At 30.8% G+C, this 18832-nt stretch overlaps 1 protein-coding gene across 2 annotated transcripts in view; it reads left to right on the plus strand.

The window, feature by feature from the left end:
* Window positions 1-18832, plus strand: part of LOC136970633 (acyl-protein thioesterase 1-like) — a 38068-nt gene that overhangs the window by 15962 nt on the left and 3274 nt on the right. Inside the window, exons 1-5 of one of the 2 annotated variants that reach the window (XM_067265082.1) lie at window positions 3226-3306; window positions 7452-7517; window positions 10996-11114; window positions 14783-14958; window positions 16147-16311. In XM_067265082.1, coding sequence (XP_067121183.1) covers window positions 3281-3306; window positions 7452-7517; window positions 10996-11114; window positions 14783-14958; window positions 16147-16311 — 552 coding nt within the window. In that variant the 5' untranslated portion in view covers window positions 3226-3280. Of the gene's footprint in view, window positions 1-3225; window positions 3307-7451; window positions 7518-10995; window positions 11115-14782; window positions 14959-16146; window positions 16312-18832 lie in introns of those variants that run through there. The other variant, XM_067265081.1, reaches the window with a different exon arrangement.

The raw sequence follows: 18832 nt of genomic DNA on the forward strand, positions 1-18832 counted from the left end.
TCAGGTTTATGATGTCCTGTACTTTTTTACAATACACAATATTGACATTCATGAGAAGTCATTTATAGGAATTATGTCTGGAGAACAAGAGAACCAGGAAATTGGGCCATTTCTTTCAACCCATGGTTGGGGAATGTTTGATTTAGTAACTCACACACATGCAGTCTTCAAGGCAGGGTGCAACATTCTGTTGAAAAATAATAGATGCTGATGATGCTCTAGCAACTGTGGCACCACAAATTTACTCAAAAGATCTTCAATGGGTACCCTTCTGCAGTAATAGTTTTTCTTTGCAGAATAAAGTCTAATTGTGCAAGATACCACACCATACATTCAATTTAGGTCTGTCACCTGTTAGCTGTATTTTCGTGGAGTTTTCATGGAGTCAATGTAGAATTCGGAAATCTGAAAAAGTTTCCCAAATTCTTGCATTATTTAAGCTTCTTAGATTTGGAATGTAAGTTTATCAACACAAGAACTTACTGGAACGGAAAATAAAACGTATAACACCTTTAACACATCCAGTATAAAGATTTAATAGCTTAAAAATGTTTTCGGCTGCCTTGATCAGCCTTTGTCAGTTAATCGAATAACAAAATCGAACCAAGTTCGAATTTACATAGATCGTGCATGCACATAGACTGGACTATGCTACAAACATAATAAAAGAAACAAAGAGCCAGAGGCAACAAATAAAGGAACATAATAAAATCATACAAGTTTTTTTGTGCTGAAGCGTAAAATTCTGCATTACGTTATTCAACGAGGGATTTCCAGGCAGATGATGGCCATCCGCATCTCTGTGGTTGATGCAAAGTGTAGACAGCTGTGCTCTATGTATTTCTATTTTCTCCTTGTGTTTGACCGCATGCCTGGATCTAGTGGCTCTTATGATGGCGGCCTTATCCCAGTGTACCGTTATATCCTGCTGTCTAGCAAATGCCAATAAGACCGTGCTGTCAATGCTTCTGTTTGCCGACTGCTGATGTTCTTTTATTCTGTGCTTTAGGTTGCATAACGTGGCGCCTACATACACCAGGTCGGTGTTGAAACGATGGTCCTTTATCGGTATCGAATACACCCCAGTTAACTCACTAGTGTTGTCCTTCCTCTTGTCGTTTCTCAATAGTCGGTAAATCGTTGGATTGCGCTTGTAAATTACACGAAGGATTTTATTGTGTTCCTTTATTTGTTGCCTCTGGCTCTTTGTTTCTTTTATTATGTTTGTAGCAAAGTCCAGTCTATGCGCATGCACGATCTTTGTAAATTCCAACTTGGTTCGATTTTGTTATTCGATTAACTGACGAAGGCTGATCAAGGCAGCCAAAAATGTTTTTAAGCTATTAAAACTTTGTACTGGATGTGTTAAAGGTGTTATATGCTTTATTTTGTAAGTTTATCAGAAATATATAACCGTTCACAGGCCAAATTGATTAACTCCATTTGTAAATCCTTAATATTATCATTATTATATTATTATTTTTACATTTTCCGCATAACTAATTTTATATATCGTTAAACGATATATAAAAATACATTCTACAATGTTTATTTAAATTTAAAGGTCAAAATAAATTTTTAAAAATAATTTATATTATTAATTTTTATACTTTTTGTTTTATGGTGTTAATTGATTTAGCAAGTATATATGGTTGAGGATTTCGGCATGCTCGTAGAAGTTACCTCTTTATAAATTTATAGTCACACATTCTTGTGTGTAGTAGTAATAAAATTTGTGTACCATTTGAATGCAGAATTTGTAAGTTTCTGGATTAGTACTGATGGATTTTTCTAGGACTATACACAAATGAATTGCATACATACTGTTTCATCTAATATTCTTGGTCAACCACTTTTCTCTCCATCCAGTGTTGATCCTGTCTCCATAAATTTCCTATGTTTCTGATGAATAGAATGGCATGAAGATTTTTTATATTTTGTTCTGTAGTTTAACTAGGTCCAAGTAGCAGATTTGGTTTCAACCAACTATGACATTGCTTTTCCACAAAAAAAAAGCATAGTTTGCAAAAAACACTATTTAATTTATTGTATTTTGAAACAAACAGGCTGAGTGCAAACTTTAACAGTCATTTAATATGTTACAAAATACAAACATGGTGTTCATGTTCCTTATGATTTTTTAAAATTAATAAGACTTTAGGCACCCAGGTTGTCTACAATCTGAAGTTACATGAGTAGTAATATTCCTGTTGGGAAGTGTCTTGTCACAAATTTGTTCAGCGAATTGTCTTACTTAGAGTTGGTACTACGTGATATTCTCAATGTTTGCGTTGCTACTCACATAACTTGAGACTAGGCACCCTGCATGCCTTTGCAAAAAATTATATGAAGCATGAGAATAAGATTTGTTAAATAATTACAAAATGGAATTTTAAGTAAATCTCTATAAATCATTAACTACTTCAATCTCACTTTCTTTTCTAATTAGTTTATCAAAGACATTGGTGATCGTGTCTCAATAAAATCAGTTATCAAAGCATGGTTTTTATTTTTGTTCAGTTTTCTGATATTGAGCTAACTTTAATGTTAAAGTACTTTTTGTAATGAAAACACTTATTTTAAAACAAAATATTAACATAATACTGAAGAATATTTTAAATACTGTGTTAAAACAAACTCACTTGTGTAAAATGGAATTTTGTTGAATTTCTTCAACTGTATTTAACTGAAGTTGTGCAATTTGAATACTATATACATCAGTAATGAGGTATAATCTACATTAAAGTAAAAATAAGCATGAATTCAATTTTAAGTTAAAATAAACTTCTGAGAACTTTTGTAATAAAGAACATTTTGTTTTACCATGAATTACTATGTCAAAATGGAAGAGCTTAGCTATGCATTAAATTTAATAGTTAAGTGTCTGATTTTGACAGTTTCCATGAGAAACAGTTTAATCAATTTACAGTAAATTCTGTTAATATAATGATTAAATTGCATAATGTTAATGTTTTGAGAGCTTTTTCTCCCTCCTTTAGTTCAATTTCTTAATTTATGAAGTTGATGTTAAATGGGAACTACTTAATAAATTGGACTGAAGGAGGACAAAAAATGTATAGCCCAAACAAATTTTATAACTCTTGTGTGGCTTTCAAAAAACTGCTATAAATTTAATTATTATTAAATATTAAAGATTTTTATTTTAGTCACACTGCATTTGTGATGGAAAATTCTCAAATTTATTGTTGGTAGAGAACAGTTTGTTCTATGAAATGTACTGATAACGTACTGATGAGGATTGGAAGATCAAAATGTATTTATGAGAAAAATAAAGAAAATAACAAAGTAAAGGTTTTAGTCTTTTAAAATCATTGTATTATTGTTAAAGTTTATTTCTGATGAAAAGTCAGGAAAGTAAAAAGATAATAGATGCCCGTACATTGGGACACTCGAGGCCCGCGTTTCCTTTTAGTCTCGGTTGTCCTTTTCCTAATCCCGAGAGGTCCCCAGACAACAAAAAATTTGTAACTTCTAGCTTATTCTGCAAATATAAAAGAAATTAACGAATGATATTTGGCCGTTGGCCTATGTAACTTCGTCACGTATCGACCAAAACTTCATTCCTTGTTTTCGAGGCTAACTCGCCGACGAGATATTAAATCGTAGTTTGAAGTGCCTTGCATAATGTACGATGCCCCTTTTTTCATAGTCTATTGGCACCACTGAAGGATGATAACAGATTTTATCATAGTTTTATCACGTTTTTATCTTTTTAATTTTTTTAATAGAAAATTCTCAATGTATTCCTAGTTTCGTAGAAAAGTACAAAAAATAAATAAATAAACTTTTTGCTGAAAATAAAACGTTTATTCTTAAAGTAAAATGATTGCATTTTTCTTTAATAAATATATTTTTGGCAATAATTACAGCTTAAACCAATTGAAAGAATAGGGGAAAATACTTTTTGCTTAAAATGTTAATTTTGTTCTATTTTAAACTTGTATTTATATTGTATTTACTTTTAAAACAGACATACCCTTTCCTATTTCATAATAAATATCATCTCTATAACATGAATAATGTGAAAGTTGATAAAGAATAAATTTATTTTTTCACTGTGAATAAGGGGAAAGTTTTGTCATTAGGGATTTTTATATAGAAGAAATGAAATATTTAAGTTTTAAAAATATATAACAAAAATATCAAATTTTCTCTTTGAATTATTTTCTTATTAACAATAAAAAAAGTTATTTTATATTAATACAAAATTTTATTTTTGAATATTTCTATCACATTATTGATTTTCAAAAAGAACAAACATTTATTTATTGTGACATTGTCACAACACCAGGGGATCTATTCTGAGTAGTATTGTTAAGCTAACGAATACGATAAAAACCTGTTTCTATAGGAACCACGTGATTCGCGTTTAATCAACTGTGAAAATGCTATTCCGAGCCGTACGTTTCATTTTCGGTGCAGATAGCCACGTGCGATAACTAAGCTTTTGTTATCGGTCACTCTCGAGCTGCCGTTAGGAACGTAAAGAAAGCGAAAACAACATGGTGTCTTTTCGGGTAAGAATGGTTTTACTTCAGAGCAATTGGAGAGAGGGGACAGCAGTAACACCGATTAAATTTAATACTCTTTCTTCAACTTCAGTTAATTTTTTATTAACCGAAGGCCCACGTCCTGTTTGAAACTTGTTTTTTTTATTTTTTTTTTTTTTTTTTTTTTTTTTTTGCGAGGCTTTACTTTTAATGCTTGCTTTTCAGTCACTCCGTGTCTATGCAAATAATATTTACATTTAATAAGATGTATTACATTTGACATTTAATCATAATACTAATTCTAATTTGGTTATAAGGTTTATAGAAGTAGAACTTGTGGCAAAATTAAGTTTGTCATTTTATTCTTAATGAATGAATTAAAAAATACATTAATTACACGAAGTTATATAGAAATATACAAAGAAACTTAGACATACTTTGTATAATTGTAAAATGTTAGCATTATGTAATAATAGAAATCTTTATTTTGTAGATTTTATTTAAGTTTAATGTCGGCTTTAATTCATTAGTTTTAGTATAAAAAAATACATTCTATATACGTAACTTAACAGTAAACTATACACTATACATAAATGACTATCTATCACATAAATTATAACTTTTAAAAACAAATATTTGCTTAACGGATAGGCTGACAAAATAGACCCAGTAATAGACCCAGACATTTTAAAACAAAACAAAACTATATCACTAGTGCTAGTACTGTACACGACAATGCTAAAAGCACGTGCTTCGCTTAGAAAATGGCGGGTTGCAGTCACGTGACAAAATACAATGTTAACTAAACTGTGATTGGTTAAAGCGTAATAGCTATCGATAGCGTGGAACCCAGACGCATCTCGACCGACTACCCGTAGCGAAACCCACTTAACGTGGAGCACAGAATAGCAATTTGTCTAAGGTTAACTGCCTTTCGCTAAGGTACCTTATCGAATGTCCCGTGTATCGCTCTCGTTCAGTTATCGGAAGAGCTCGGAATAGGTCCACAGGCCAAAGTTTTTAATCGTATTTTAAATTTATTTAATTTAAAATATATGCTCTCCAGTTCAAATTAATAGTATCTTCCCCCTATACGTCATACTTTGACTATAGCAATAGTCACGCCTATCATCTAACTAACTCCTTTCGGGAGGATTTTTGAATCGAAATAACACGACTTTGGGTGCAAACCGGAAGTTTGTATATAGTTAATCGGGGTCTCCTGCCCCTAAGGTTTCCATATTTGGTCTCGACTTTCATCTATCTAACTTCGTTCTTGAGATTAAGGAAGGCAGATGGATGGACAACAGTGGGAATTTATAGGTGTACAATTTTTTCAAATTGCGACCCAAAAAATAGTGTTGCAAAATTAATTAAAGATTAAAATATTTACTATAAAAAAAAAACAATAAATATTTTTAATAAAAATGACACTACAGTAGCTATGCAAGTGTATTGTTGAGATTTGCTATATCACTTTGAATATATTAATTAGTGTACAATTAATAATTACAGTCAAACCTGTTTTTATGTGGTCTTTTTTTGTGCGATTTTTTTTATGCGATTTTTTTTTTTTTGTGGTATAGTTGGCGACTAGTCTCGTGCGATTCGTCATGTCTCACGTTGACTTATTATAGCTAAATAAACTTACTATAATAAGTTCATTTATGCTATAATAATATTATTGCATGAATATGCTAAAAATGAAATAATTTATTTTTTAAGTCAACAAAACACCACCTGGACAAAAATATGTAAAACAGACGATAGACAAGACAATGCAGTCAAGTGCTGACATCTGTTGTCAATAATTCTATTTCGTACGGTTTTGAGTTATTTTCTATGTGAGACTTTTTTTATGCAGTCCCTATTGTCCGCATAAAAAAAATATTTTTTTAATTGTGTTGCGAAAACTATTTTTTAAAGCCACTCGTGAAGTTTCGTGCGTTTTTTTTTTTTTTTTTAATGCGGTCTCTGTCCATTGCATAAAAACAGCTTTGACTGTATAGTTATAAATTAAAAGAATTTTTGAATAAGTCAAAATTATCATTCAAAGTATTTTCTATCGCTTTTATTTACATTTACATATAATTTATCTTTTTTTGAAAATATTCTTGTTTGCAATAACTATTCCTTAGTTGATCAATTAGCTTACTAAATAGGTTAACCAGAAATTAAACATAAATGTAAATAATATATAAATAAATTTGCAGAGACATCTTAAATATGTGACTTATTTGTTTCACTCATGATTAATAAATAACAAACTTTGCCCAATATAAATGATTGATTAAATAATCAGAAATTTCTGGTTTTATTTTATTTTATTTTTTCTATAATTCAGTTTATTTTAATAAGTAAAATGAATTAGTCAAAAATTTTGGTGTTATATTTGATTATCATATTTTGCTTGAGAGTTAGATGCAGTGTAAACAAATATAAAAATCTGTAAGCCCAATATTTATGTAAAGTCAAACGATTGCCGGATTAGATTGGATCCAAGTATAGCCCGATCTAATCCTGCAATCGTTCGGCTTCGGTGCCGTATAAGATATGTGTATTACTAAGGCAAATAGCATCTCTCCCACTAACAAAATAAGAGAAATAACAATTCTCTAAAAAAAATCTAATAAATACAAAAAACCTACGTTTAAATTATATATTATATATAGTTTTTTTTAAATTTAGAATTTTGAAATCCAAATATAAATATTTTTATTTATATGTTCAATATCAATTACAAATTAAAATGACTTCATTTTAATATTTAATTAAATTTGTCTTTCTTGTTTTTAAAACTTAAATCTAAGTTTTAGGCTGAAATAATTTAATCTGAAATTTGATTTGCTTCCAACTTCTATTTGATACCATGTGTTTTATTATTTAATGTTGATTTGCATTATTCTAGATTATGATACAATGAATTTTTTTCTCTTTCAGCCATGGATGGGCTCTTGCTATGGAATCGTTTAAATCGCCCCATATAAAATTCATTTGTCCATCTGCGTAAGTATTTTTAGTTGTTTAAAATTAGTTATTTGTATAATCAATAAAATACAGTTCGGAGATTTATACTTAAAATTAATTAGTGATGTCTCGTACTTCAGATTTTGTTTGTTCCAGGAGGCCATTCGAACTGAATTATTCAAATTCTGATTCAATTTCCCTAATATAAATAAAGAGTAAATTAATTAATTTCAAAATCCTAAATAATAAACTTAAACAGCAAGTATACATGATTTAAGGTAAAAATAACACAATTAAATTTACTAAATTATATGAAAACGAGAAACTAAATACATAAATACAGTGTAATAAAATGAAAATTGCATTTACTTTACCTTAGGAGTGGTGGTGTTCCATTTCTTAAAGTCCTGTGTAGCTGCTTGGCTTTCTTGCAAATAATATTCTGATATGATATTATCATCCAATTGCTTCTCATTTATCCACATTAGAAGTTTTCCATCTGAATAATATTGTGGGTTCGCCGGGAGGTCGGACGGAGTCGGACCTCCTTTTTCTCGGTCAACGGGTCGGTAAAACCTGCCCACGGTCAAGGATGGCTGTCCAGTCTGGAACTAATTGCTTGTCAGGTCAAGTGGAGGAGGAGAGTGGGCTCGTCGATATGACAGAGGCGATATTCGAATAAATGACACCAGTTAAAACAACAAACAGAATTTATTACTAGACAATAAAGAACAGTTACACATAATAACATCGATAGAATTATAACGGACGAATTTAGGAGTTTACGAACCCGAGAGAGAGTTTACAAAGTATTGGCCGTCGTACCTCGTCAAAGGATCGTCGGTGAAATGGAAGAAGTCCGTTCGAATCAAATCGTCGACAGCGGAGAGGTGTCGACGATTTGATTCGAACAACTTCAAAAAATAGTAAAATGTATGCCTAATAGAGTATTTGAATTAATTAAATCAAATGGTGGACCTACAAAATATTGAGACATTACAAATCGTTTTTCTATGCACCCGTGTTTATACTTTTGAAACAATCAAAAATTGAAAATCTGTGATAATTTTTTTTGTAATTGTCAGATTGATCTAAAAATTTCAGAAAATGTTTAAATTGATGTTGTAAACAATATATTAATATAATAAATACATTACTATTGTTAATGTTTTTGTTATTGAAAAAAGTTGGGTGTGTTTATAATTTTTAAATGGACTGTATATAGCAATATATTTATAGTATGAGGATTGAATAGATTTTTACAAGAACAATATATATAACAAAGAATATATGTTATATATATTGCTCTTGTAAATCATTAATATTCTATATTGTTATAGCAAATACCTTTAAATTAATAATTGTCATCCATATTTTATCAATCATCACCATTTCTATGCTTTGTAACCATGTAAGTTAAAAATTTTTACAAATTTTGTAACTGCAAAATTTTGTTAACTTGTATGTATTATTTTCTAAACAGTTACATCACAAAGAGTTGATAAGGGACTTAAAGTTTGAAATGCATACTCTATAAAATAAAATGTGATTTTCTAAAGCTTGTCCTGTTTCTGAATGATGGCGTAATAAGTCTAGCGGAAAAGAAAAGCCATCATAGAGCTCATAAATTGAATCTAAATTGTAGTCAAATCAAAATATGTATATCATTTATATTCATTAGTACTGTATTTCATTGCAATGCTGACTTATGTAAGTTGAAAAATGTTAACTAAGGGCAAAAAACAGTGAACAAGATTAATATGTATGACATTAAGTAGTGATTACCACTTAACCAGATTAGCCTTCTCTAATAGATAAAGAATATTATTCAGCTTTTTACAACCGGCCCTCTTCCCCTATTTCTATTTTAAGCCAGTCCTTATTCAATGCTTGCAGTCAAAATTTGTCATCTGAAAAGAGTATTTGAACTGATTCTTTAGTTTTTTTAAATATTTCACACACATTAAATTCTTCCAGACTATTGAAGGTGGGACATTGTGTTTTCATAAGTTTGGTTATGGACAGCAGTGCCTGCTATTTAGAAGTAAATATACTAGACATCCTGGAGATTGTAAAAATGTCCATTAAGTAGAGGTTTTGTTGTACTTGATTTTAATATCAAATTTAAATTGAAGTGTGAAGATGACACTTGAAAGTACCCGAATGCTTCAAATGTGAGTGTCACTTTTCTATAGATTCTACATTACTAGTAGTCTGGAACGCCCCCTAGTGGGCGTTCTAGCAGCATTACAAATTCCTACGAGGCACGTTTGATGCACCTAATATATGAACGTTTTATGCTTAATTTTTAAAAGTTTGATGAACGTAATATATATAAATGTATACAATTCTTCATCTTAAAAACTAAACTTAAAAAATCAATACACAAACAGCAAACAGTATTTCTATATTAGAAAGTGAAGATATTCTTTATTCAAAATAGTTCAAATAAATATAATTAATATACTTAAAAAATAGAGTATAAATATATACAAATCTTCATCTTAAAAACTAATCTTAACAGATGAATACATTCGTTATTTGCTACCTAGTGCACATTACAGGCATTCCGTGACAATAATAAATTCCTATTACTAATAAACTGAATTATTTATATTGTTATTGGCCAAATGAATAATAATAATTTATATTGTTAATTTAAATGTTTGAAATATGACACACGACGGGGGCACCTCTAATGCCCGTTTTTGGCATACCGTTACGCGGACGGACACGCGATCGATGGGTTACGTAGACAGATGTTATCTTTAACGTAGGTATATTTGTTTTGTTTGTATTCTACTTAAATATAATAAGCTAATATCATCACTAAAGATGTATGTTATATGTACACTTTGATGCCACTATTTTAATTTCAGGTAACAAATACTTTAAAACTGTTAATTTTATAATAATGTCAGATATATTACATTTATTTGATGTTTTAACTCTGACAAGTCATTCAAGGTAGTTTCTGCCTTTTTAGTGAATTTGTTTTTAGCAATTTTTGGAAAGCAAGAATGCATAACATAACAGAAGAAATTGTTAATGTAATGGTATGAAAAGTTGTTATGTCTTAAAGGATGAATTTTGACATATGTTAAAGGACATCATAAACAACAATTTGTATAAGGTGGCCACAATGTTGTTAATATCCATTTTTTCTTTTTATTAAGATTCCACTCTTCATATTATTACTTCAATGCTATTTGTTTAGAATTGTTGAAAGAGTGGATAAATTCAAAGTAAATTTAGATTTTATGTCGACTTTCTTATGTAAATTATTTAACGTGACAATTTACTGACAAAGATTGACAAAGTAAAATATAGTACATTAAACTAATAAAATTATATTATTTTGTGAATTATTAAGTTTGTAATATTGTGTTGTCACAAATAGACCAATTTCAAAACTAGTTTATTTTGAAAACAGTTAAAAACAAATATTTATATTATGATTTTAAATAAATTAAACTTTGGTAATAAAGATATTAAATCTGTATTATTTAATTTTTAGATCTCCCATGCCAGTCACATTGAATGGAGGAATCCAAATGCCATCTTGGTTTGATCTGAAGACTTTGGATGCAACTGGTCCAGAAGATGAAGAAGGCATAAAAAATGCATGCCAGAAAAGTAGCTATAAAAACATTTAGAATTTATATGAAATTCTAAAATTGTCATTTAACTTTTAATTTATGATGATTTTTGCATATATAGTTTTTATTGATAAAATTCAAAAATTCACTTTATTTATGAATACCAAATATATTAATATAATCTGCTTGTCTTTTTTTTTATAAGTCTTTTTTCCAGTTATCTGAATTGATGCATTGAATTTCGACTTTCCATTCCTTCTTAATCTATGCCAGCTGTTTTTTTAATTTCTTTGGACTTCATTTATTACTTGATAATATCCTCCATTATTTTTGTTCTACATCACCACCACCACTTACCTTCTATTTCATACTTCTGAAGCTTTGTACAAATGCATTTCCTGATCTTCTCATTATGTACTCATACTATCTCGTGCAGTGCTTTTATAATTTATTCATACATTCGTCACATTGTGTATGTCTGCTAAGTCATTTTGTGTTATTTATTTAATGTCTAACATTGCATACTGTACAAATTGCTTGCCAAGTGGTATTTATTTCATTTTTCTTTTCAAATGCAATATGCTTAATACAAAATACTTTGTTTGTTTCACTTCTGGTTAATTTGCCGAGTTACGTTCTTATCACTTTCATTTTCAGTTTTCAACATTGATTGACACAATATTTGAACATATACTTATTGAATTTGAGTTACAAATTATATTAAGCATGAATTGATTTAAGCACGAATAAAAATTAATTATAAGGATTTTATATAGCAGTGTTCAAATCAATATTTATTCAACATATCGCACAATTAAATAATAATTTTTTCCTCTGCTAAAATTATTTTAAGAACTGTATTCAAATCTGTACAAGCTAATAGATTATCATTTACACATTCAAATCACTCTGACAGCTTAACTATTATTTATATATGTTACAGTCAAAACCCGTTTTTAGTTATAATGCGTTTTAACTAGTTGAAACTAGTTTATACTGGATGTCTTTGTTAAAATCCGTTTTGACTAGTTAAAACTAGTTTTAACTCAAATTCATTTTTGATTAGCAGTAAATTCTAGTTTTAACTAGACAAAACCCGTTTTGTCTAGTTAATTTACTGCTGTACATGTTTTGATTTTAGATAAAACTAGTTTTAACTTTTAACATTAGTTAAAACTAATTTTAGCTACATAAATATGTTTGGGGGAAATAAATAAAGTTACGTATAGTGATTCGGGGGAAGATGCCTAACATTATGCTTATAAAGGAAATTATAGCAATAATTTGGGTTTTGGAGGCCTCTAACGAAAATATCATATTCTTGAGCATGTTTTTCAAATAAAACTTTGGAGTATATGAAAAATAATTGTATATTGTGTTTGCAATGACAACTTTTTTACTGTCTGCATTTTAGGCATCTCACCCCAAGTATCCGGGTGAGATGCCAAATGCCATTAGGGTAAGATAACAAATATAATTGCATAAAATTAATTTTTGAATATCTTAACCAAATTTAATTTATTGCATATGTAGTACAAAGTACTTCGTAATAAGTATAACAGCGCAGTATAAGTATTGTTAAGTTTCCACTCGTTCTAACGGGCTCTATATCTAGCTGAAAGCTCTTTTCAGTCCAAAAACCTTTTTGAGAAGTCCTTATATAATTTCTATGCATATGCTGCAATGAAACGAGAAAACAAAAATTTATTAAAAATAGGCATATTGGAATTCAATTAACAAAAAATAGGCATGTTACCCCAAGAAAAATATGGCATCTTTTTCATTTATCGGGGTAAGATGCCTAGCGGAGTCACGTGTTCTAGCGTGTCCGATCGGGGTCGGCGGTAGCTCACGATGAAAACTTTAGAACCTTAACTGCATCATACATTAATTGTTTTTTGCAATTTTTAATAAATTCTATTTTAACTTTTAGTTTTAAAATGATTCTAGAAACATTTCGTAACAAAAACTTCGTTCTTATCTTGCTTTTATTCTTCTCGGATGTAGAAAATGAGGTAACGGTAGCCAACTACGGCTTTCTGCACTCAGTATTGGCCCAACGATTCGTCATGCAAACGCGTGACAATATCTGACGTCACTGTTTGAAAATATCAAAAAGTAGGCATCTACCCCAGCTTACCATCTTACCCCGAATCACTCTATATGTTAGTCAAAACCAGTTTTTAGTTAGAATGCGTTTCAACTAGTTGAAACTAGTTTATACTAGATGTCTTTGTTATAACTAGAATTTACTGCTAATCAAAAATGAATTTCAGTTAAAACTAATTTTAACTAGACAAAACGGGTTTTAACAAAGACATCCAGTATAAATTAGTTTCAACTAGTTAAAACGCATTCTAACTAAAAATAGGTTTTGACTAACATATATTTAAAGCCAAGTTCAAAAAGTTGATTAACTAGATTTGGAACAGAATAATATAGAAATAGCAAGACTATCTCTCTTGAAAATATCGGTATAATTACTGTACATACAGGGTGCAGCGTCAAAAATCCAGACAAATTACACAATTTTTCCAAACATTTTTTATTGCAAAAACGAAAAGGTTTACAAATTTTTTTTAGCCACATTGTTTGTAAAACCATAAAGAATACATTTACTCAATATATCCGCCTCCTGCTTGAATGACCGCCTCTATTCTTGGTCTGAAGCGTGCGCAGGCACACTTTAAAGTGTCATGGTCCATATCGGCAAATGCCGCTTCAATAGCAGCTCTCAGTGATGCAACGTTTGGATGTCTGAACTTGTTTGTGACCTTTCAACTACGCTCCATACACAGAAGCCCAAAGGATTCAAATCTGGGCTGTTGGGAGGCTAGAATTCTTTTGACCAAAACATGTCAACGTTGTCCTGGTAGCTTTGGCACTTTAATTGTGTAAGACTTGTAGCAGACGTCCTCCTCGATGATTCTACGCATAATTTTCTCGCTCACACCAACAACCGCTGACAATTTTCGGATCAATTGACCTGGATCCTCAAAAATCAGCTCCTGGGTCGTTTAATGATTTCAGGCATCCCGACAACACACTCCTTTGAGTGAGTTTTTCTCGCCGGTGTTGTAAAACCTTTGTTGGACTTCTCCGACTCATTGTACTTGCGACATCATACACGGTCAATCTCGGGTACCCGAAGAACCGAACGATTTCTGTCACCGAGCGCCCAGTGCGAACACTTTCGATAATTGTGGCTCTTCGGTTATACTCCGCACTCGGTTTCAACATTGCGACTGTTTCGAGGTCATGATGGTTCAGTACACGTGTCAAGCTATTTGAATGCCAAACACGACATCTACCGGTGGTATAGAACTGCAGGAATTTGAAATTGAATTTTGTCCGGATTTTGACGCCGCACCCTATATATATTTTAACTGAATACTTCACTTTCACTTTAAGGTAAGAAGTAAAGTAACTCAAAACAACTTGGCTGTCAAAAAATTTTATTGCTTAACATTTTAAGTGATATGACAGTAAACATATTTTATTTTTGTTTTACATTTCTGAAAATTGCTATAGCATTCAAAAATGTTTCGATATTAATTGATTTTTAATTTCTTCAATTAGTGTACTTTACTTTTAATTTTTAACATGAAAATCATTTTTGTACTTGTTAACTGGTTAAAGTAAACATTTTGTTCTCTTTATTTTTAATTGAATATTTACATATTAAACCTTAATTTCTCATTTCAGTACACAATTTGATTGAAGAAGAAACAAAATCTGGTATTCCAAGCAATAGAATAATGTTGGGTGGTTTTTCACAAGGAGGAGCTCTAGCTATTTATTCAGCTCTACGGTATCCAAAATCTCTGGCCGGTGTACTTCTCTTCAGTTGTTGGTTGCCTTTAAACAGACAGTTTCCAGGAGTAAGATATTTTATTGAAACTCCATTCTATTGAATAAACATAGTATACCCCAATTATTATTCTAAGTTATTTAAGAGCAACTGTAGAATTATATTTTGTGTACTGAATGACTAGAATTGTTAATAATCAAATAACATTTAATATATATATTCAAATGTGTGAACCACATGTTCTCTCAGAGGAAGAAATAAAGAAAACAAATGTGCTCTAGTCATGGGTAGGATCCAAATATGCAGTTCAGTCTTTTTAATTAAAATTTGAGATAGGAATCCAAAACATTCAAATTATCAAAATTTCAATTATTAGTTAGTTAAAAATTCAAAAATCTATTTTATTTTTGCAAACTAAGTTCAGTATGCTACATTCTTTGAAAAGATCACATTGTTTTTACTACTTTATTCTTATTCAACTTTTCAAGTCAACAATGAATTTGTGAATGTACTGGGCTTAAACAACAAAAAATTTAGCTATCAGCTCTGCTATCTAGATGTGAATGATACCAAATATGTGACATTTAACCCAAACCCCCAGATGTTTACTGAATGTGAAGTTTGGAGAATCTCAAAACACATTTTATAAATCAGTTGACTACATGTTAATTTCTCTGCATTTCATTTTTGAATTATCCAGATTTATAGTAAAAAAAAATTCAGTTAACTAGCTATCTATTTTTATTACACTAATTTAAATGCATATCTCAAGAGGAATAATAATTAAAATTAGATTTGATTGTTCAACTTTAAATAAAATTATAAATGTTCTTATCAGTTGAGCTACTAGGATATATACTTATAAATGTTAAAAATCTTGTTACAACAGTTATTAAAAATGTTATTCTATGAATGTGTAACATGTTTCTAATTTTTAAATTGGCTTTTAAAGAATGAGTTTAAAGCTAATTAAGAAATTAGTTTTAAACTCATTAGAAGCAAATACTTGTCCTAATAATTTAAATTGTTATGTAATGTTACTAAAGAGGACAGTTCAGATTCCATCTACAGTTTTTTTAAGTTTGGAATTCACTATGAAATATTTTTATTACTTTGTGCATTAGAGTTCTGTATTAACTTTTTATAAACTTTTTATGAATTGTTTCAATAGTTAAATTTATTTATTAATATTTATTATTAATATTACTATAAATTATTTACAAGCTGTTTTCTCATTGCACCTGTTTTAATGTTTTAGGCTGCAATTAATAACACTGAAATTCCAGTATTGCAATGTCATGGTGATATAGATAATACTGTTCCACATAAGTGGGGTGTAATGACTTATGAAATACTGAAATCTTTTATGCCAAAACTGCAGTTCAAAACATATAAAGGAATGCAGCATACATCTTGTGAAGAAGTAAGTACTGTGTTAACACTTATCATTTGATTTATATTTCTATTCACATTAGTATCATTTTTGAAAATGATTATTAATATTGCAGAAGTACAAGGTATATATTGCTTTAATTTTTTTTTCTAAAAGTAGTTTATACATTTTAAGCTACGTATTTAATGTGAGATAAATGTGTCAACTTCAGATTTAAATAGTCCTGCTTTTTTGCAATTTCTTTCACTGGTGATGAAAATTAAAAAGAAAGTTGGCAATCATCAGTGAAAGAAATTGCAAAAAAGCAGGACTATTTAAATCTGAAGTTGACACATTTATCTCGCATTAAATACGTAGCTTAAAATGTATAAAATACTTTTAGGAAAAAAAATTAAAGCAATATATACCTTGTACTTCTGCAATATTAATAATTGTGTGTGTGTACAGTAAAAACTGCTTAGGTGACCATCTGCATTTGACAGACATCTGTCAAAACGGGCAAAAATTTCTGGTATGGAATACTTTACACATAGTCTTCGTATAAGTTACCTGTATTAAATGACCACTTGTGTAACGCAACCGCACACATTGATTTTTGGTCAGAAACAACATACGACAACTGTAATAAACGACCACTTCCGCGAATATATCTAGTCTAAACTCTTGTTCAAACTCACCTCGAGCACTTCTCTCACTCTTGAAATTAGGTACAGATGTTAATAGATTAGTCCAGCTACAAAGAAAACTCGTTTCTATTTGTTTGAAAATGTCAGAAAAATGAAAGAGATGCGAAGTGTTGTCATTGGAAGATTGTATTAAATTTATTAAAGAAAGTGAAAATGGCTTATCACAATAAAGATTAGTGGAAAAATTTAAGTGTGGGAAAATGCAAATTTTCAAAATTTTGCAACAGAAGTTGATACTGGAGAAGTGGGAAAGCAATGGCAACAAGGATAGCAAACAAAAAAGAAAGCAGCCAAACAAAGAGATAAACAAATTGGTATGGGAGTGGTTTCAAAAGGCCAAGTGCTAAACCAGGCCTGGCCAACCCAAATTGTTTTGCGGGCCACTTTGATCATGCATAACATTACGGTGGGCCACAATTTAGGCAAGCATGCTTTTAAAAAAGTAAAATAAATACAAAATGAATAAGATTTTATCGTTATACCAAGAATTCGTACTCATACTTGCGCATTATAACAACGACACACGCAAATTTTCATTTATTTAATTGTTTTGGTATACACACAATGGAAAACAAAAGTTTTAATAGATATATAATATCGCTTAGCGGGCCACACAATTTAACGTGACGGGCCTCGTGCGGCCCGCGGGTCGGCCAGGCCCGTGCTAAACGGATTCCTTCGAGTGGACCAATCATTCGGGCAAAAGGACGCGAATTTGCAGAAAAAATAGGCATTTCGTCGTTTTGTGCCAACAACGGATGGCTGGAAAGTTTCCGGACGTGTCATAACATTGTTTATTGCACCTAGTGTGGTGAAAGTGGTGACGTCAATCAAGTTAATGTGGAAGAATGGAAACAGCATGTTCTTTCGACGGTAGATGGATATGATTTTCAAATTTCTATAACACAGACAAAACAGGACCTTTTTTTTTCTTTTTTTTTTTGTGCCATTCCGGATGAAACTTCAATGAAAAAGGGAAAGGAGTGTTCAGAAGACAAGATGGCGAAAGAGTGCCCGACTGTAATGTTTTGCTGTAATTCATTAGAAGAGAAAGAACCAGCATTCGTCATTTCAAAGTCACATCGACCTAGATGCTCTAAAGGTACTGACGTTGCAACTTTGGGCGTGACCCGGAAAGCCAACTCCAGAGCTTGGACGACAGCAGACATTTTTTAAGAATGGTTAGAAAAATTAAATGAAAAAATGAGGAACAAAAATAGGAAAATTTTACTTTTTCTGGACAATGCCACCTGCCATCCCCTAAGATTTCACTCTTGAATGTTGAATTGAAATTTCTTCCACCCAACACTACGAGCCACCTTCAACCATTAGATCAGGGCATAATCCGGGAGTTTAAGATACTAAACAGAAAAAACTTGTAAAATTTTTGCTTGTTCGGAAGGAAAGTGCCGAAAGTGCAACACAACTTGCTAAACAACTGACTGTTTTGGATGCAGTTAAATGGATTAAAAATTCCCGGAAGGAAGTAAATTCTGAAACAATCGGCAAATGTTTTAGAAGGTATGACTTTTTTCACGATGCTGCAGATGCTCCCAATGCCGAAAATATTTTAGAAGCGGAACTTCGAGAGCTTCGCGTTGCTGCACAAATTAACGACATCGTAGCTATCGAAGACGTTCCATGCTTTGAAGATTTGGATGACGACCAGGAGGATCGATTTACGGTTGGGGAAAAGACTAATCGACGACCGTCACAAATAACAGAAGACAACGACAACAACAATGATGATAAGAACAACGTGATGTTCATATCAAACCTTTTCCACTATCAGAGACACTTTTCACAATTTCAAGGTCGAAAGCTAATAAGATTGACGAACGTTGCGTTCGTCAATCTCGAAAGAC

This window comes from Centruroides vittatus, unplaced genomic scaffold, assembly GCF_030686945.1.
Source record: "Centruroides vittatus isolate TY-2023 unplaced genomic scaffold, ASM3068694v2 contig_2073, whole genome shotgun sequence".
NCBI classification, from domain to species: domain Eukaryota; kingdom Metazoa; phylum Arthropoda; class Arachnida; order Scorpiones; family Buthidae; genus Centruroides; species Centruroides vittatus.